General features: G+C 27.3%; 3 protein-coding genes across 4 annotated transcripts in view; 1 reads left to right on the top strand and 2 right to left on the bottom strand.

Annotated features, from left to right (window-relative positions):
* The first annotated feature begins 1,034 nt into the window (after positions 1–1,034).
* On the top strand, positions 1,035–2,348 carry LOC149058979 (uncharacterized). Its single transcript, XM_089221446.1, has 3 exons — positions 1,035–1,511; positions 1,647–1,721; positions 1,804–2,348. Exons 1-3 carry the CDS (start codon positions 1,385–1,387, stop codon positions 2,019–2,021), a joined length of 420 nt encoding a protein of 139 aa, XP_089077572.1. The 5' UTR covers positions 1,035–1,384; the 3' UTR covers positions 2,022–2,348.
* Positions 2,349–3,122: 774 nt separating this feature from the next.
* Positions 3,123–3,569, bottom strand: LOC149058978 (uncharacterized). The gene is made up of 2 exons (XM_089218516.1): positions 3,532–3,569; positions 3,123–3,447 (listed from the first exon to the last, which is right to left on the bottom strand). The coding sequence occupies exons 1-2, from the start codon at positions 3,567–3,569 to the stop codon at positions 3,123–3,125; spliced, it is 363 nt and encodes a 120-aa protein (XP_089074642.1).
* Positions 3,570–14,289: 10,720 nt separating this feature from the next.
* Positions 14,290–22,022, bottom strand: part of Dop1R2 (dopamine receptor 2) — a 148,715-nt gene continuing 140,982 nt past the window's right edge. The window contains exon 5 of one of the 2 annotated variants that reach the window (XM_089220503.1): positions 14,290–17,260. In XM_089220503.1, the coding sequence (XP_089076629.1) occupies positions 17,180–17,260 (81 nt within the window). In that variant the 3' untranslated portion in view covers positions 14,290–17,179. The remainder of the gene's footprint in view (positions 17,261–22,022) is intronic. The other variant, XM_089220502.1, reaches the window with a different exon arrangement.

Genomic DNA, 22,022 nt, shown 5'->3' with positions numbered 1-22,022 from the left:
TGTTGGTATTTAGTAAAACTGATTTAAATATAAAGTCTTAACTAAACAAATTACTCATAAATAAAAATATATTGAAACAATTATAATCTATATATACTACAATGTAACTCACTGTCTCCCGAATTACCTAAATATTGCTCATCAAATGGTTTTTCAGATGAAATTAGGATAAGAGTTTGTCAGCAGTTGTGGAAGTGTTGCTTGCACCAAATTGAATACTGTTAATAGAGTTTTGAAATAGGTTATTTAGTATCAAATGTTGTAAGGTTGAAAAGCTATTATGCACTAATTTATTTGCACAGATTTTTACTTTAAGAGATTCAGTACTAACAGTTTTTTTTTTTATTACACCTATCTTTTCCATAGTACCAATTAATGAATTAAGCATAATAAATCTGAAAACATTTGAATTTATTATGAAGCCAACTTGTTGATCTATATATATATATCAGTTTTATATTTTATTATTATTTGGCTTTGTACCTATAAGACTATCAAGATAAAAAAAAAAACTATTTAAATTATATTTAGACAAACCGATATGTCATTTCCTCAAAAATATTCTCTTTCGATTTTGTAATAGGTGATCCTAATCGATCATGTTTTATAGTAATGACAAACTGTATTAAAAAATTCTAGCCTGGTAATACATTTTTGAGTATATAAGTCAATAATATTTTTCTATATTATTTTTTTTTTCTAGAACTGTTGTTGATTGCCTTGTGCTGTCAGTGTTTTGCATTAAAATGTAAGTGTTGATTTGTAATTTATTGTATAAGTTATAACATCAATAAACACAAATATATTAATTGAAGGGGTCAATGGATAAAGGTGTTAACTGACATTTTTTCAAAAATGCATTTTATTGCATGAATAAAGGTGTTATAATGTTATAAACATTATATCAAAATTTGATATGGTTTTATTTAGTAGTTACCAAAATAAAAAATTGATAAGAGTGTTATAAGAAGAATTAATCATTAGTTGTAGTGGATAAAAGTGGTAGTGTATGTTAACCCCTTAGAACAAAGTGTTATTGGATATTACCGCCTTTATCCATGCTGTTATTGAATTAAATTTCGGTGTTATTTTGTATATGTATTTTTAGACATTATCTGCAAATATTATAACAACTTTTCTTCGTGGATTGTTTTTACTTTAATTATTGTTATTGGTTAATTTTATTATTATCAAATAATAATGTTATTAACAATTTTTGTTTGTTTGATATTGATTATCGCGATCGGTTCGTACGTCGCGTTCGTTTTGATTTATTTTATATTTTTACATTAAAACTGTGGTTTTTGTGTTGTATTTGGTTTGGATTAATTTATCCAATAAAATAGTTATCTTATTGTGTTATGTTTTATTTACTCTACACATTATGAGTTCTCGAGCTAAATTCCTAGTGGATAAAGCACGTGAAATCCAAAATATTACTCCATTAAGCCGAACTAGACCTAAGAACCAAATTAAAAATAATTTGGAAGAAAACCTTTTCAGTGATTCAGGTAAAACATATTTTGTTGTTATACTATTAATTATTATTTATTGATAAATTTACACATATTAACACTAGGTATTGATAAAAATAATTTAATGTTACAAAAAAAATAATTAATAACTTCTAAAATTGTATTTTAAAGATTCTTTTCAAGAATATTCGAGTGATGATGATTACAACCCCAGTTCTGTACAAGCAATATCAGAAACTTCTTCGGGTACAATATATTTTTAATAATTAGTATGTTCTTACTACTACTCATTTTATCATATTTCATGCATTTTTAAATCTTATCATAGGGTATAATGGGTATATTGAAAGTGCCAATATTATATTAGATAGTCCAAAAGAGAATGTAAATGATAATAATTGTTTATCTACTTATGAGTCACTAGCCTCATCAAGGAAATTGTTGTTTAATGGATCAGATTTGAATACATTTAGTAAGTATATAAAAGAAAAAAAGCAACTATTGAAAGGAAAACAGGCAAACAGTATACAACACAAAAAGGAGTGATTGTTCCAGCAAAGTGTGCTAATGAAGGTCAGCTGTGTATGTCAAAATGTCGCTTAAAGTGTACCACTACAGTAAATTTGGAAAGAAGAAAGCTTCTATTTGAATCTATGAACAATATTTTCTATCATAAGCTTAATTTTATTATATTCTGTTTTTCTAAGTACAAGTATTATTCATAGTAATATTATAAATATTGATTTGGTTAATATTTGATAAAAGTTAATTAATTTTTTTTTTTCATTGGTGTTTCAAGTTCTAAACATAAAAGTTATATTATATTGTTTTTTGATTAATAATGTATTTTATTAAAAATAAATTATAAAAACATTTTCTCCTTATAACTCATTTATTCACAGTACCTATTACATATTTATACCATTATTTTATGGATAAAGGTGTTAAATAAGGTTTTTTAGTTACATGGTGGAAGTACAATATCCAAGTTATAGTATGTTACAGAGGACCCCTAGACCCAAATTAATACTCTTATAAGTAATTTCATATATTGAATATCAAAAAAGTTCCATGGCTTACAAATATTTAGTTACAAAAGTTGTGTTTGTGAACAATTTCAAAAATGTTAGTTAACACCTTTATCCATTGACCCCTTCAATTATGATAACACTTTTTGAACCACTCTGATTTTTACCCAAGTGCAGTTCAACCAATACCTTTTCAATCCAAGTGCAATTTGACCATTTCTTTGTAGGTATCTAGTAAGTGTAATTTTACTATCCCGTTTTCAAACTGGGTGATTGTAAACTCTACTGGGTCTAAAGTAAAAATCAAAAAAATAATTTAATATACATTTAAGTTGCGTTTAAAAATAGTCAATCATATATAATAACAATATAAATTAAACTGTCTTTAGCTGTTATGATTTATAGTATTAGTTATATTAGTCAAAATACAATAAAAAATAAAATTTCTAAAATTCTTATATACATTTAAGTTTCTTTTAAAAATAGTCAATAATAATAATAATGATCTTGGTATTCAACCCTTAAGGTTGGTTTTGCAGTTGGACATGCGCTCTCCAATCTCCCCTGTTCACAGCTAACCTCTTCAGTTCGGCGTAGCTTGATAGTCTAGCATCGGAAATCATTTTTTTTGACAAATGACAAATGAAGTTCTTGGACGTCCTTGGCCCCTTTTGCCTTCCATTTTGCCTTCTATTATTCTGTAGATTAGCTCATTTTCGTGCCTCAATATGTAACCAATCATGTTCCATCGTCTTGCTCTGATGGTTTTGAGAATCTCTCTTCCTTCATCAATTTCACTGAGTATGCTTTCGTTGGTACGGTGTTCTATCCAACTCACTCTCAGCATCATTCTCCAACACCACATTTCAAAGCTTTCGAGTGTTCGTTGTTCTGCCTTATTCAGAACCCATGTTTCGCAGCCATATAGTGCCACACTCCATACACTTTAATGAAGCGTTTCCTCATTCTAATACTCATGCGTCATGCTATTGGAGCATAACAAATTTTTCTTATTCATAAATGCTGACTTCGTCTGTGCGATTCTGGATCTTATTCCATGACACATCTTTCATCTTGGTTGATTAAACTGCCTAGATATCTATTTAAAATGTTCCACTTGTTCGAGCAACTTTTTTTCTTTCGATTTTTTGAATTCGTAATATGATTTTGAAAATCTAATAACTTTAATATTGGTTTTTCAGGTTATTGAATCGTCGTAAAATCTTCGAAGATCTAGTAACATATCTGCTATTGCATAGAGAAGGAGTGTAATAAGTATGTCTACAGCAGTGGCATGTTTAGACCTGAATTTCAGGGTGGGGTGTAATTTTTAAATTTTTACATATTTGATGACCTGACACCTGAACATAACAAAATGTATCGTACATTTTAATAGACTAGGTATTATAATTTTTATTTTTTTTATTTTTTTTTTTTCCGTATGAATCGAGGACCGGAGCAGGAACCGCTTGCGCATTACTTCCACTCCGCCCCCCAAAATTTTTATTCATGTTATTATTTTTAATTGACATGTCGCCCTAAATTTTAGTTTTCTCGTAATAAAATATGCATTCTAAAAATACCAGGTTGGGGGGGAGTGTTTTTCCCAAACACCCCCAGCCATCGTTAGTGCGCCACTGCCAAAGGATCTAGAAGGACGGGGATCTATAGTCGATAGGTGATACACGTCGATACTTAGGTCGACATCAGCATAAAAAGTCTTTATAGTAGGTTTTTTTTTTATATAAGATGACTATTTGAAGATTCGAGCGCGAACAATATATTTTTTATCTATTGTGATTTTATTTATGATGTACGTAATGATAATTATTACTGAGTAAAAATGAATTGCTTGGTAAGTTGAACAATATAATATTATTTTGGAACATACTTACCTAAAAGTAAATTTGATAGGTAAATATACTATTTTATCTTACAAGTGTAACGCTAATTAATATTATAAACCATAAGATACCTATAGCTATTTTTTTTTAAACAAAGTTTAAAATTAAAAAAGGTACCTATTTGATATTTTTATTTTTTCTAGCCATGATTATAATGTTATAATGTTACCTACTGCATAATCGATTGTGTAGTTAGGCGTTGTAAAACGCATGCACGCATAAAAGTCTATGCGTAAGCCGGCATTTGTTCAGTGTATCGGAATTTACGTTAAAAATGGGCAATTGAATAAATACATTTATAACAAAAAATAAAATAAAGGGTAAGGGTAGGTTTTAAATCTTTCTCCACCACTGCATAAGCTGACGTTTTTTCAACCCAGATATTAATTATTTCCGTTACTAAATATAAATGATTACCGTCCTATGTAAAAGTGCGTACTGGGTTGTAATTTGTACAATGTGCAATGTTAACTATTAACCAGAGTATATTATATTACTACAATAAACCACCATGCATGTGTGTATTTTAATGTAACCATATATTAGGCGCAATTTAAATTAAAAAAAGCGGGTAAGTCGTGGATGTCGCTCTGCTGTACAGTAGGTTACAATAAGTTACTGTAATCGATGGAATTAAATTTGAATCCAAAGATATTATATCATTGTATACGAAAAACGATTCTGAGCGAAGACGGTTTGGTTTATCTGACTAGGATATATTATAGATTATTAAAAATTTTCAAATCTTAGATTTAAAAAGAAATTTTTTTATGAATTTCTAGTTTGAAATAATTTGCGAATTTTCGTGATTTTTACATATTATGTTGTCAAAATTCAAACTTTGAATGCTTGTAAAAAAAAATTGTGACTATGAATTTATTTTATTTTTCAACTTCTATAGTTAAAATGTGTTAGAAGCCTTGTAATAAATTTTCAAGCTTTTGTACCGAACAAATAAATATTTATCGATATTTATAGAAAAAAAAACTAAAAAAGTTGAAAAATTAAAATGTCAGTAAACAGCTCAAAACAAATCTAAATATATTATAATTAAACTGTAACATGTATATCTTAAACGCCAATAACCCTGGTAGTTGAGGCGTATTTCTAAATAAAAAAAATCTAATTATTTTGAAAATTTTATCAAATATAGAAAATGCCTATATAAACATTCAGTGAAAATTTCAAGTATCTGCGGTCATTCGTTTTAGACTTTTAGAGTTACACCAAAATAAGAAAATCGCTAAATGTGAAATCCAGTGAAAATCCAATGTTGTAAAAATTAAAATTTCAAATGCTCATAAAAATTTAATTTGAATTTCCGGTGGACTTTTTATTTGTGATAAAGATTGACAAACTTGTAAGGAATCTTGTATTAAATTTTCAAATCTTAGATTTAAAAAGAAAATTTTTTATGAATTTCTAGCTTAAAATAATTTGTGAATTTTCGTGATTTTTGCATAATATGTTGTCAAAATTCAAACTTTGAATGCTTAAAAAAAAATTGTGACTATCTAATTCTTTTATTTTGCAACTGCTATTGTAAAAATATGTTAGGAGCCTTGTATTAAATTTTCAAATCTTAGAATTAAAAAGAAAAACATTTATGAATTTCTATCTAAGATAATTTGAATATTGCCGTAATTTTTACGTATTTAGTCAAAATTTGAACTTTAATTGCTTATAACAAAAAATCGTGCCTATGTATTTTTAATATTTTTCAACTGCTATTGTTACAAATAAATTTTTATCGATATTAGTTTAAAAAAACTAATAATGATTGAAAATTTCAAATGCCTATGAATAGTTAAACTTTAGTCGAACATTTTTGAAAATTGCATAGTGAATAGAATATACTTATATAAACATTCGGTGAAAATGTCATGTATCTATGTACATTTGTTTTAAAGTTACATCAAAAACCAAAATCGATTTTGTCGAAAAATGACTGCGCGTAAAATTTCCCGTTTTCCCCTTAATTTTTAGTTTGTTTTTCTCGATTATTTAGAAAAATATTAAGAATTTTTCACTTTTGACCCCCCCCCCAAAGTACTAACTAGATTCACTTTCTGATCAAACGAGGTACTGAAGTCAAAAGTCGAAGTATTTTTACTGCCCCAAAACGTGATGACAGACACAAAAAAAAAACACACACACATCATGGTAAAATCAATACATTCATCGCGCTCAGAATCTAAAACTAAGGGTGCTTAAGCTAGGCATGCATTTTCTCATTTAGTTTTTTTTTTGTAAGAAAAAGTTTTTAATACATAGGTACCTAAACACGAACATTATTTGGGGTGCTAATACCCCTTAATCCCCCCCCCCCCTTATTAGCCCCTATGGATGTACCTAATATAAATAAACTATTTAGTATTTATAATTCTTATAGATAATAATTCTTATTCTTTATATTCTTGGTCACATATGGCAAGATAATAAGGACAGCCAAATGAGACAAGTTGTGATATCTAAACCATATAAAACACGCCCTAGAGGAAGGCCATGTCAGCGTTGAATAGATCGGGTAAAGAAAGACTTAATGCAAGTAAATGAAACTGCAATAATTGAGGATGCAGACAACAGAGACCGATGGAGAAGCTTAGTAGAAGCAGCGAAGGGCCTTAATGACCTGTAGAAGCTAAAAAACAAAAAATGTATTTATAATACCTAGTTATTTATTTTTATTTTTAAAGACTTTAATTAAAATTATTTTATTTTTGAAAACATTTTGTTTACTTACCTATTTAAAAAAAACAGTTGTCAGATATACTATAAATAATTTACTTAGGCTATTATAGTAGGTAGGTATATTGTTGAAACACTTGAAACTAATTCATCCAGAAATGTACCTCCGTTCACATAGGTTATTGATTTAATAGGAGTATCATATATATGTATTTAATATAGGTAGGTAGTTAATATTAAATGTACTATACTCTGAATTTATACACTTGATAAAATAATAACAACGGTTTCTAGAAAATATATTATTTTCAAATTCTGAATTGAAACCATAATTATTTTAACTATGTTGTGATTGTTAAAATTTGTGTCGTAATTAATGTATGTACTATGTAGCGATTGCAGCCATGTAAGTAATAATAGTATCTATAAAAATATTTGTATTTTAAATTTAAAGTTTATTTTAACTTACCTACTGTATCATAAAATTCGTACTTATAGTTGTATTTATATTAATTTATATAACATAATATATATTTTATTATGACAACATTATAAAGGTGGATTTTCAAACTTTGTCATTACTTTCTAAATCATATAACGTTTATTAATCAACTTTTGAATGAATTTTGTAAACATTTCTTTAGTTTGTTAATTGTTAGCGTAATGATATCGTGATATATGATTTTCATTGCCATATTTTTTGCGATCATAAGCAAACTCAAACAAGTAATTGTATGAAGTAGAGTTATGAATAAAAGTTGTATTATAGTTTTTCATAATGTATTGATTTGGGAATAAAAATCTATAAATATTATTTTTTTAATGATAGTTTTCTAATGATAAGTTCCCCTAGAATTTTAAATTTGTAAGGTGCTAATTTTGTAAACATAGATTACTTTTAAAATGTGTAAAAAAATCTTCATTAATTTTTTTAATTAATTCCCCCCCCCCAGAAAAATGTCTGGGGATGCCCATGTATAAGTTTATAAGCAGTTTTAATAAGTTATTATCTATATTTTTTATTATACTACGGTATACAACTAAATATTTCGGTTGACCCTTGACCTTGACTATGTATATTTGAGCCTGCAGGCTTTATTATAACATTTTAAAAATCAAAATCAATGCAAAAATGCAATATAAATATATTCTGCTAATAATTAAACTTATGTTAGGTACTTAATACTTATAAATTGTGAAATTTAAAATATATTTCTTAAGTTGCAAAATAATTGATATTTGTTCAGTCTAGAATCGGCAAGTAATTCAAAAACTTCAAAACTAATTAGGTACTCTCAGGGGACTGCGGCTGTGAACAGTATAAATACGAAGGTAATAAATTATCTATAATATATTTTTGTACCACTTTTAAGATAATTAAAATTTATTTTACTTTGACACTTTTCGATTTTGGCTTATTTTGATGCAAAGATCGTGTATCGGTATATCGTATATATAACTACCTATACAAGTTTAATAGAATAACCACATGTGCCACATATTATCATTAAATCTAGTGATATCATATATTATTTATATATTTTGTTTTCATCGATCGCGACATTTGTTGAAGATTACTGGACTAGCAAAGCTTCAGTTTTGACCCTTTTTATTTGTTTTTTGTAATCGTATATAAATTTAGCTATTCATATCAGGTTCAGCGTTGGATGTACCTAATTGATTTTGATATACCTACTTACGACCTCATAGGCGCACATTAAGTCTTAAACTAGGGAGTGCTAAAATGTTTTATCTTAAAAAGACCCGTGGGGGCTTCGCCCCCCCCCCCGTACGATTATATATACCAAACATACATTATTATTTTCAAATAAAATGAGAAATTAATTAAATTTAAAAAAAAATATATAATTTTTTATATAATCAGTTTTCAATAAACAATGTTTTTTGTGTCTTATATATTATAACCAACACTGAATACATTCCTTTAGTATATGAAATCAGTTAACAACAAATTTGTATTATTAAATATATTGTACATTTATAAATATAAAAACTGAAACAATTAACAAATTAGAAAGAGATTATAATAAATCTAATTTTCTTTATTTTTTTTTTTTTTGCAAATTTGTCGATGATATTTTCATTTAATCCATTCGTCAGTTTTTATTTTATATACAAAGACGATAGATGAAAGATTAATTAATCTAGATTGCACCATACTAGTGCGTAACCAATTTTTCATACGGCGCATGGAAGAAAATGATCTTTCGCACGCTGCCGAAGAAATAGGTATAGATAAACCTGAGTTAAAACAGCCGATAAAATAACATGCGCATTATAAATAAGTACCCAACATAATAAGAATTACATCTCAAACCCAAATAACCAATACTGTATATATATATGAAGTATGTATGTCTGTGGCATAATGTATTACCAATAACAGTAACTGGCATTAACTTATTCTTATAAACGCAAATTTACACTTTAAACAATATTTTTAGCTTAAACTAGCTGGGGGTGCTTGTTTAAATTTTGGGGGCGCTAAGCATTCCCTGGCACCCCCCGTATGTGCGCCAATGTTACGAGTCATCTACTTTTCTAAATCAAAGTAATTCGTTTATTCTTTAAACATTCGATAACATTTTTGAACAATGCGTGATTGTATTGAATTTTTAAAATACTATTCACAAACAAAATAAATGTCCGTACAAATTTTTCAATAATAGCTTATTGTAAGTTGATAAATATATATAAATATACACCTACCTAGCTATAGTTTCTATGTATAGTTTTACTTATATCTTATTATATTATTATTTATTTTGTTTTGTGAATTGTTTGCAGTTTATAAATATTGTATTGTAAATGGGTCTAATCGGTATGCATATGCAGTTATTATATAGAGACATAGAGTAGCATTAATATTTAATACCGTCGTTTACGCGATGACAAATATTATTCGGGGTCGTCATGGTATAGTGTGTGGTGAAAAATATTGGTTGTATACCTATATTAATATTACCGTCAAATGGTGGCAAACTCATCCTGGTCAAATGAAAGTGACATAAAAGGGATTTATGTTTAACGAATCATACTATTAGGATGGCAGCGGGATGGCGTCAGTATTTCGTCTACGGTGTTAGTTTAGTTCAAGTTAGGGAGAGGGCTGGCTGCGGAACGCGGAAGGTTGAAAGCGAAACGTGTGTGTGTGTTGGCAAACTGTGGTCGACAGGTCAAATGAAAAGGATATTGTGTATAAACGTAGCAGATGACCCTGCAAAAACCTGGCCGTAAACTAAGTTATTAGCTCGTAATTTGGGAGCGGTGTCCACGATCTGGTCGGAGGAGGGTATAAATATTGAAATGAAATTGAGGTGCAATTTTGATTTTTGGTCCAAAAATGAGACACAGATTTTGATGCATGTGGGAGGATAATTTGTTTAACCGTAGTAAGTTATTGGTGAGACTACAGAGAAGGCTACCGTCACATATCCTATGTGTCTTAAGAGGACGTTGCACCCGCATGTGTTGATTCCGCTCAGTGGTCGAAATGGGGGGGGGGGGGTTACGGAGGGATGACATCCCTCTACTTTTTTGTATTTACATTTTTCATCCCTCTACTTATTTTGTCTAGAATAACGCATTACTCCTAAGACTTGTGTTTTAAAATGAAATAACTATATTATGATTTTTATATTTATACCTATGTATAAGAAAACTTTTTATTTTTCGTATAGGCCGTTTCGCAATCTTATTATCTATAAGTATACCCATATTTAGAGCCACGGACTAAGAATTAACATATACCTTAGTCGTGTTTAGAACTAATAATATAATATTTTAATATCAAAAAATAGTAACAATATTGATGATAATAAGTAGGGACGTAGCAACTAGCAATATGCTAAAATATCTAAACGTCATTTCTGACAATATTTTGATGCATAAACAAAATGTGAACTATAAAAAAAAATTACTATTCAATATATGATTGGAATGAAGAATGTTATGATTATATCAGGAAATCTGAATTGTAAGGCATCCCTCCACTTATCTTGAGCCATTATTTCGACCACTGATTCCGCTTAATACACATACGGGGGTGCCAAGGGGAGCTCAGCACTCTCAAGTCCTAAATTAGCACACCTAATTAATTTGGGCTAAATACATTTGTGATGTAATTTTGCATTTATAAGAATGAGTTTAAGTATATATCAATTCATATTGGTAATGCTATAATTTTACTTCAACTTTATATTTAGAATTTATTACTGAAAGGATTTTGTTTTTATACACTGTCTACTTGTATGATGGTTTATTGATTTGAACATAATAGTGATATTAATAATTAAAATAATGTATGTAGTTTGATATAAAAATTGTCAACTATCTATTCTTATTTCGTAGTGTTAGTGTGTAGTATAATAAATCAAAGATAGTCGATTCCATTAGTTGTTGAATTGTGTTCTCGAGTCAGTGACAATAATACTGATATTGAATTTTTTTTTATTTTTTATTAGTAATAAGGCCTCGACATCGCTGGTCATTAGCCTGGAGTAGGTTTACAGTGTAAAAGAGATATAAGTAAAGTTAAAACAGGAAAAAAAAGAAAAAAGGTTAATTACAATTTTTACAAATTTTAGGGTCTTAAAAATACGGAGCAGGATTTATACAATGTTAAAATGTATTTATAATGTTAGTATTGGTTAGAAATAGGATAATTTTATTGATATTTTTTTCATTAAGCGCTTCTTCAATATTCGGTGGTATTCCCAGGTGGTTTCTTATGTACTGGTATTTTGTGCAATGTAATATGATGTGTTGGACAGTGAGTGAGCGTGGTATTCATCACAGGTGGGTGGGGGACTTTTGTTGATGAGGAAGGAATGAGTATAGAATGTGTGCCCGATTTTACATCTAGTGATTACGACTTCTTGTCGTCTGTTAAGGTGATAAGGTGAGCTCCATTTCTTTGTATCCCTTTTTGTTATCTTGAGTTTATTGGGGGAGGGGGGGACGGTATCCCAAAAATGTTGCCATTGAATTATTTTATTTTATTATTCTTTACATTTTTTTTTTCTAATACCAACAATTTTTATTTTTATTAGTGCGGAGTAAATTAGCTTGTGATTTATATCGAATTTTGTACTTACTAATATTACCTGTTTAAATATGTCTAGTACATTTAAATTAAATAAAACAAAAACAAAAATGATAAAAGCAGTGAAATTATAGACGACCTCGATTGCATCCCTTTTCATTAAAGCATGTAACAATCGTTGTGATAATTGATTATAATATAAAATTGGACAAAAATTCTTTACTGAAAATCATATTCATTAATTTGATTTTTTTAATGTAGTAATCTATACTTTTATTTGAAATGTTAGCGTAACCAGTGTGGGAGGGGAGGAGTTGAAGCATGTAAATTTGCAAAATATGATATCTTTAATTCTTCTGATGGTAAATATTTACCAAACTGAAGAAATATTTAAACCATTTAGCTACCTTGGATATTTCATATTTATACATATACTTCCGTAATAATAGTAACTACTCACTTATTTTTATTCCAATAAACCAAGATTGTGCTATATGCAATATACAACATAAGATTTTATATTGAAGAAAAACTTTCAAAATTGAGTTAAAAGCATATTTTTTAAAGTAGATGTGGATTTACTTAATACCATATTATACTTATAGTTGCCAATTGAGAATGCAAGTAAATACATTTAGGAGTGTTTCCCATATAATTGTGCACATCAAAGTATGTTTATCTTTGAAAAAAATAAAAATGCATACTACTGGCACATGCAAGTAGTTTTTATAAATTTGAATGGTATACAGCTGAGTGAATAATTTCAGGCCGTAGGAAAATTTTCTATAATATTATACGGATGAACGCTAAGTATGTAATTGCACAAACGAGTGGTTGATTCTATAATATTTAGTACGCAAACAAATTCCGAAGTTTTAATGGGATGTTTTAAAATTTATGTAAACTAGGTATAGCCCATCCACTATCGCAGTTTACGAAGTCCTTCCACGGCTATACATATAGTGATCTGACATCGTCGACGACCTGCAGTACCTATTTACCTGGCCACGCGTGATACATACTATTTATTTTTCGTAATAATTTTATTTTATTGGATTTATCTACATCGCCGGTCTTGATACATTTCTTACCAGATCGAATGTTCTTTTTTTATATGGGTCGCTGAGTTCATATATTCACGCTTACGTAGGTGGATTATCCACACAGGTCCAATTTACACCGGTGATTGCTGATTACCTACTATAGTAATACTCAAATTCAACTATCAACAACTTTTCATTGTTCAAATCATTTGTATAATGATTATACTGCTAGGACCGTGAAGCGTTTTACAATGAAATAACAGAATATTTTGTCAGTATCAATATTTGTGATATTATATCTTTTCATTTACAGGTATTATACAACAAAGATTTCATATAGAAAAAAACAATAAAAAATAAAATATGATTTCTTAAAGAAAGTTAGAAAACCGAGATTCAAGGAATTAAATATCAATAGAGATCAGTTTCATTAGGCGATTTTCCGTAGCCGTATGCGTACGCAAGCTTTCTTGTATGTCCTATATTGGCCATATTCGATAGCTATCTTTAGAGTTAAGATTGTTGTAAGAACACAGAACAGCCTTAAAAGATATTTGTATTTTGTAATACATTTAAATATTTCTATATTTAAGGTATTACAATTTTGTGGTTGTGTAAAAATTTAACCTTAAAAGCTCAAACTAATCAAAAAAAAAATTGTGTCGCATATCGTATATATTTTTGATATAAAATTTTAACAAGTTATGAGAGACCTTATAATAAATTTTTTTTTTGGTATTTGATCACACATTGATAATGGTGTACTTGATGGGTAAATGAATAGTATACACATACAAAGAAAAAGAGATCATTTATTAATATACTTACGATCAACATTAATATAATTATAAATTATAATTTAATGAACATATATAGGTAGTTATGCATATATAATACAGATATTACGTTTATTTATACATATTTATTTATACTTATATGTAGTTCATAATACTAGTGTGGTGTACATATGCAGTTACTTAAAAATTAAAAATAGGGTAACAAATATCAATATGGTAATTTATTGGTAAAAATATGACTAGATTTTAAGATAAATAATGAATTCTTCTATAAACATTTGTTAAAAAATAATAATAATATAACTCACATAAAACATCCATAACAGTTGTTGATATTTTAAAATTAGATTCATTTGTTTATATAATATAAATAATATATTTATTATAAACTAGTATATAATAACTATCTGTAGTCGTAAAAATTTTGAAATTGTTAAAAATCCTATAATCTTATTGTATTAGAATATATTTAAATACATTAATTTATAAGTTATGTTTGCTTTGGATGAAAAAAAAATAACAAATTATAACGACAGGTATCTATAATAATTTAATTATAAATTAAAGTTTTTAAAGCAAAATTATAATGGATTCCATAAGAAATATTCAATGATTTTAATATTATGCTGCTCTTCGATTAGCTAGTTATTTTATAATATTTTTTAGGGAGGTAATTACTAAAATATATAATACAATAGATTTTAAGAATTATTCTACGTATTTCATTCTTACACGGTTATTGCTAAGTCATTAAACAATTCTATGTAGTAATAAAACAGTCGCCTGAACGATTTGATTAAAAATAAATAAAACACAGATATTATAGGGTTGAAAATAAAATATATCTCTGTAAACAATAAAAATCGCATTGAAAAAGTAATATTTTATTTTCTAAAGATGATAGAGTATAATTTCGTCTTTAATACAAAAGTTTACAATTAATACCAACAATTTATCCAACATTTATACGTTTTTAAATACAGTCGACCTTGATAATTTGAAGTTGATGGGACTGTTGAAAAACTTCAAATAACCGAGAGTTCGAATTGTCTAGTAGTTCAAAGTAACGAGAGAACAAAAAAAAAATTTAATTACTAAGAGTTAAGAAAAAAAATTTTTTTTAAGTTTTTTTTTAGTTGTGTAGGTACATAATTATTAATTATTTCAGAAAATCAGGTGATACAAATATATTAGATCTATATTGAACGGATGATATTTCGAATTGTCACGTGTTAGTGTTCAGTTTTTTCAAAATTTAATTTCGAATTACCGAGTGTACTTAAATAGTTAAGTGTATTGCTTTTATTCGAATTACCACGTGATTTTCAAGGGACCGAGCATTTACTTCGAATTACCAAAGGTTTCGAATTATTGAAGGTTTGAAATTTTGAATTATCGAGAGTCGACTGTATATTTACTTTAAGATTAAAATTAAAATTGTATCGATCTTAGTATTTTTTAATTTTCCTTTATGAAATCGGTAGAATAAGGGTCTAATAAGGCATTTTGAATATGATTTATTATAACATACTGCAGGTGGGTCTTAATTTAATATTGAAATCCGTCTCTATACAGCCTACTGGTATATTCTATGTAAGCAATTATTACTTGAAATACTTCTAGTACCTATATATTATTTTATATGGTTTTGTATTTTTTAACATTTATGCTAGTAAAATCGGTCTTAGCCTAATCCAATCCATTTACCTACACTGAAATACATTTGCTATTTAGAAGTACTTCAGTTACTACTTATAGATTTGTATAATAATATTTATCTTGGCTAGAAAAATACCTAAGAAGAGAAAAGTTTCAGTGTATTCTCTAACGAGTTCGTATACACACACACATACATCACGTCTTATATGAATTATGAATGTTTAATCCATGTAGTTTAATATTTTAAATCATTTTAAATAGGTATAGTATTTTGTATATAAATTATAAGAATGATTAAAAACTATAATTATATAACTTTTTATATACCTATCTGAAAAATCTAAGTTTGTAACTATCTAATATAAATATATATATTATCATATTACATATATTATTAAATTAATAAATATTCCTACGTTTTGAGAAAGCAATAAACGATGAAGAGTTCTTAAATACTAATGAGAAGATATTTATATCACAATTTTATTGTTAAAATATTTTCTAGTTTTATATTTATATTATAATTTTAGAGACGGATGAGATCTTATGAATTTAATTTTTATAATTGTAAGGTATTAAAATATTTTTGTAAACTCTTTTATTTTTTGCAGATATTAAAAGATTTAACAGCATTAAAATACATGGATAAATCCACGTAACCATGAATTTTGAATTGGTATGTATGTACAATATATATATATATATATATATTTTTTAACTATTTACATAAATATAATCATATTAAAATATATTTTGAAGTAAGTTTTGTCGGAAGAAAATAAAACGAGAGGGAAAATTAATGTCATGGTCATAGCTGGTAAATTACTGTTTACCATGTACATCCTTACAGCCTACAGGTGAATGATATGCTCAAAAAGGTAAACGTAAATTTTTCGGGTAAGTCGTTAAGTACCTATAGTTTATATATAGTATATATATATATAGTATCAGTCTATTCTAATTGTTGGCTTAAGAAATAATAACAAAATTTCAATAATAATAATGAATAACATGATGGATGACATCAAAATGAGCATTTTTTATTTTATTCAATTACCTAACTAGTGTATAATAATGTTAAATTAAAATAATAGGAAGATAAATATTATAGACACAATTGAATATAAATGGAAACTTATTGTTATATTTTTTCCCGTTCGAGGGGTTGTGTTGATCCTTTCACGAGACAGATCGCTGTCCAGGGAAAATTTGTTTTAAAAGGTAGAATGCAAATATCAATGTGGTCAGCCACGGAAACAGAATACAATTTCGGGGGAGGGGGTCCCAACCCCCTCTACCCCTCCTGTATATACACCTGAATATGGTATGTAAATATCATTAGTACAATATATATTTACTAGGTGGCCAATCATACATTTCAGATCTAATAGAAGATACAAAATAATTTTAAAAAAGGTTGAACTACACAACAATATACTTATATGATTGATATCTCAATGTGAATATTCCAGCGTTTTTCCGCCTTTTCAATTGAATTATTTAAAGTTTTCAAGATCGTTTCAGATGTTGAACATGTCTTGTTGGTTAACAGTGGCATATGTGACAGTGGCCGGTGCTAATACCATAGACGCTCCCATGTACTGAAAATAAAATAAAATATTTATTTTTTATTTTTACAAGTAATAAATATACAATCTGTATCATTAATACAATAAGATTATGTGTCAAGAATACATTCACAGGAAAATAATTTGATAAAAGGAGCCACCCATTGAAGACACTTTCTATGGTTACTTAATAATTATTTTTAATAATATTTATTTATTTATTTATTTTTTATAACAAATTACGACACCACTTGCGCTTTAAACGTCTTGGGGGAAAAATAAAATTAAAACATTAAAATGAATATGTATATTTTATATTAGATAATACAGTCACGTGGTCTTCAAAATTTTTTTTGATTATTTTGGTAATTATATTTTTTTTGCAACTCATATCTGAGTTATTGAGAAAAAAAATTGATAAGGAATTGCAGAAAATTGTCATAATGCCTACTATACCTACCAATGTTTTCAAGATTATGTTTTTATTGAAAATTATTGAAAATCAGTATATTGTGACATTTTAAATCTGAAGCTTATAGGGTTCAAAATTGGGTGGCGAGTTCGTTACTCTTCGACATACCCACACCTGTCACACAATATGGTCGAGAAACCATTTATATATATATGTAGACTAGTCAAATATATTAAGTACATGTAGTTTTTCCTAAAAATTTATAAATAAAAATGAATATTTCATAAACACGACTGTACAGTGACCTTGCAGCACTACTATGTTTACTCCTATATCTATATTATTGAAAATTGGGGTAATAAAAAACGTGTGCTATTATATGTTATGGTGAATTCCAGATAATATTTTCTTACACAAACTCAATATAAAAATGTAAATAAAACAGCACTTGCAGGGTCAGTTTAACATACTCGTGTACCAATAAATAGTCAAACCGCATAAAATTACAATAAATTTAATTCAGTTTTATTGCTTTATTTTAGACCTTATGTTTTCAATACTTCTTCGAAACCATTTAAGTGTTTTATCTTTTTATGAAAATACAAATAACTATTATCCAATGCAAATATATTTATCTATTTACCTACCTAGTGCGTTTACGGGTATATAATATATACTTATGATACGAATTAAATTCGCTGTAACTATAGCTACCTATTCATTATTCTTAAAATAACACATTACGAAGTAACTAAAAGTCCTAGTGTTCTACCCATTTTTGTTTGTGGTCGAGAGCAGGAATGTAAAGAAGCTGAATGTTAGAAAGCTTCTAAAAACATAGTATTTTCTTTGTTCGAACTTTTAAGATTAATATTAAACATTTCACATGTATTATTTCTAATAAGGATAAAGTGATAATTTATAAATGTATTTCCTTATTAAAATGCATATTAGGTATATTTAATTGAATGAAAACAATTTTAAAGTTTATGCCATTGTTGGAACACGATATAGGTATTATTATTTTAAATTAACAAATATTTAGTTTTTAATTTTTCTGGTTTATTGAAGTACAACTTACTATATATTATACGTTGGCTACAATTAAATACTTTCTGGAACCAATATTTCCCGCAGTGAGATCAAGCGCATATAATGTAAAACCAGATAAGAATCGTACTAAGACGCAATTCAAAAATTGTATCACGTTGTAGCAATTTAGTTAAGGACCTTTATTTAAATTAGTTGGTTATTACTTATTAGGTACTGTTTGGATTATTGAGAATAAAAGTTTATACATATTATGTTCTTACTTTTATATTATTACTTCGTTGCCCGTTAAATGTACTAAATTTATATGATTCAAACTTTGTTCAATTCGTTATTTAATAATCGGTGTATGGATTTCAAAACTTATCTTAACTTTTCCGTTACCTGGAATAAAAATTCTGATTTGCAGAAGTATAATATTATCTGGTAGGCAATCTACCTGCGGTAGATCGCGGACTTGCAGGTGTTGTTTGTACGTAAGTTTATGATTTAACTCTAAAGTATTAAAGTTATACCATTATACCAAGTTTCCATTTTTACTTAATTCCACTAACGGTGAATTAATATAATCGATTAATCCTTGCTCATTTTTTGCTGGACAGATGGCGAAACTGTCATTTCATCATCACCTCGTAGTATTCCTCTAACCCGGTGACTTTCTAAAATTGTTCATGCCCAAAACCTTCTCTGTGATGTCCTCTTTAATTTAAAAAAAATTGCAAGACGATCCAATAAGTAGTTTCGAAGCCAAACCGTAACAAAGATTTCCTCTTTTGCTTGATTTCGGTTTTATATATATAGATTATTGTAATTTTTTAAGTAAAAATCAATTAGCAAAAACTATGATTATGATTATGTTAGTATAGCTTATAAGATAATCTATAGTTCAGGAGTTGAGGGGTGGCCAACACGAATACGTCCATGAGCCACACGGATAAATAAAATTATATAATAAGAGTCAAAATGTTTATAAATACATTTTAAATTTTTATAATTTTATCGTATTTTATCGTTCATAAGAAAATATTGGTTTTTTTTAAATAGAACACGAGAAACATACAACTATGACGAGAGCCGCAAGCCACCCCTGCTATAATTATATCGAGTAATTATTTTATACTTATAAAATAAAAAATAAAAATTTACAAAATGAAAAAAAAGTCACCAAAACATTCAACAAGATTTATCAGCTACTCTTGTGCCTTTGCCAAGTACTTAACATTTTGGTTTTTTTTTTTTAAATTGTATTTTCGTTTAATGTTAAAAACCTGTATATCATCATAGAATATATACCATTAACTTCAAGAATAATGTACTCAATTTAGTACCTACTGTTTTAACATTTATGTACCGATCTATAATAAATTCTATACAATTATGGTATATAAGAACTTTCAAAAAGTATATAAAAACTTTAAAGCACTTTTTGAACTTTACTAGTCACATAGTATGCAAAAATATGTTAAATGTTTAAATTTAAGTTCATTGTGCTTACTGCAGGCTTTCCTTTATGTTCCCATTTCTATCGTGATATAGTTTTGTGCTTAGTAGAAAATTAAATTATCAATGAACATATTTTATTATATTATTATATATTGTTGTTGAAGTTGTCTATATATATATATATATAGACAACTTCATTATTACATATATATATGTGTAAAATTAAATTTTATGAAGATATGCCTATCTACTTTATAGAGTGTCAGAAATAAATGGAGTTTATTTATGTATTAAAATTTATCAAATTGAAAATCATACACATTTTTCATTATATTTAAATAAAATCGTATTAGCAGAATAAATATAATTATTAATTTGCTTGTAGTTAATAATAGGAGGTATACATAATACATGCATATTTTTTTATAGCTTCTAGTAATAACTATGATAGCTCGATACATGCATTTATAATATAGATGTATGAATATGAATAATAATTATCTTTATAAAATATTTCGTTGAACCAAATATAATATAGTGTAAGTGTAAATGACCTTTTATCGTTATTTATGAATATGAGTTACTAATATTTTTTGTTTACCATTTGAGACAGTTTATTAAGTTGTTCTATAGTTTAAACTTATTCAAACTTAAGCGATTCTTGTAATGGCACACATCCAACAGAACGCAATTTTGATACAGGGTTTACTTAGAGATTAAAATGATTTATGATTCCATTTTACTTTTGTTGTAACACGTGTTATATTCTGTAGATTGATTTAGGTTTGTTAAATTAGAATGTGATAAGTTATATTCTACTTGAGCTCTTAGTTTTCATATAAATAGTTCTAGGATGTTTATTTATTTTTACCTCCACAAGCATGTGCGTCTGTGTGTGTGTGTGAGTGTTTAAGGTACACTTTACAAACTATATATATACTATATGAATAAACCAGAGTTTAAAATCTGGTCACTAACCTCCTTAAGCATTTTTAAATGAGCTAGCATGAAACTAATAAATTGATACACCGGCTAGCTTGTGCATCAGGAATGATAGAATCGGAACGAGAAACTAATCTATTAGGTATATTATTATAAATGCCATTTATGCCATATTTTTTTTAACCGTTGAAAAGCTTTAATATTTTCGCTGCCCACATGAATACCAAAACCGTATAGTTATTGCGTTACCCTTTTCTCTCTGTCTTCTTCTCATTGCATATAAGACCACATTATAATATTCATGTTTATAAATTGAAGTTTCGATCTTGCTCTAGGGATTTAGTTTTAACATCCTATAAAGTATATAAACTCTTTTAATAATTTACATTTCATGTATTGAGTAAATATCACGCCTCCCGTCATGGGCTGATGTATATAACTGATAAAAAATAAAATGAAAAAAAAACCAATAAATAATAACTAATAACATTTTCCAATAAATTTGTTTTCTGTCGAAAATAAAGTTAAACGATCATAGATTATTTCCGTGATAACCAATTAAAACGCAATTAACATTTTCAAGGTTTAAACCAATGTAATGTTGTCTATATTATGAATTAATGAATCAATGGTACAAAGTTAAAAGTTTATGTGTAGAACATATTGTTGCTGTTTATCATTTATTAAAATTACCACAAAAAACAAATATTTTAAAATTTCAAAAAAACTCCTAATAACACAAAAAATATTAATATTAAACAGGATTTACATATTAACATAAACTTAAAGTTAAGAATATTATTAGGATTATGTAAGTAGATCGTATTTTGATTTGTTATTGATATTGATATTTTTATAAGTGAGTAATGCATTTTAAAATTGTATTTATTTTAAAGAGAATATAATACTATTATAAAATACTAATTATAATAATATTTATAAATATTA

This window comes from Diuraphis noxia, unplaced genomic scaffold, assembly GCF_037042655.1.
Source record: "Diuraphis noxia isolate RWA-SAM2 unplaced genomic scaffold, SU_Dnox_SAM2 contig0002, whole genome shotgun sequence".
NCBI classification, from domain to species: domain Eukaryota; kingdom Metazoa; phylum Arthropoda; class Insecta; order Hemiptera; family Aphididae; genus Diuraphis; species Diuraphis noxia.
Note: the sequence above shows the minus strand (reverse complement) of the source record. Positions and strands in the feature narration are given on the sequence as shown.

Bases quoted from the DNA above. Each gene is read 5' to 3' on its own strand.
- LOC149058979 (XM_089221446.1), top strand. From the start codon at position 1,385: ATGAGTTCTCGAGCTAAATTCCTAGTGGATAAAGCACGTGAAATCCAA. The intron at 1,512-1,646 runs GTAAAACATATT...TGTATTTTAAAG, and splicing joins AAACCTTTTCAGTGATTCAG to ATTCTTTTCAAGAATATTCG. The intron at 1,722-1,803 runs GTACAATATATT...ATCTTATCATAG, and splicing joins AATATCAGAAACTTCTTCGG to GGTATAATGGGTATATTGAA.
- LOC149058978 (XM_089218516.1), bottom strand. From the start codon at position 3,569: ATGTGTCATGGAATAAGATCCAGAATCGCACAGACGAA. The intron at 3,448-3,531 runs GTCAGCATTTAT...GCTTCATTAAAG, and splicing joins TCCAGAATCGCACAGACGAA to TGTATGGAGTGTGGCACTAT.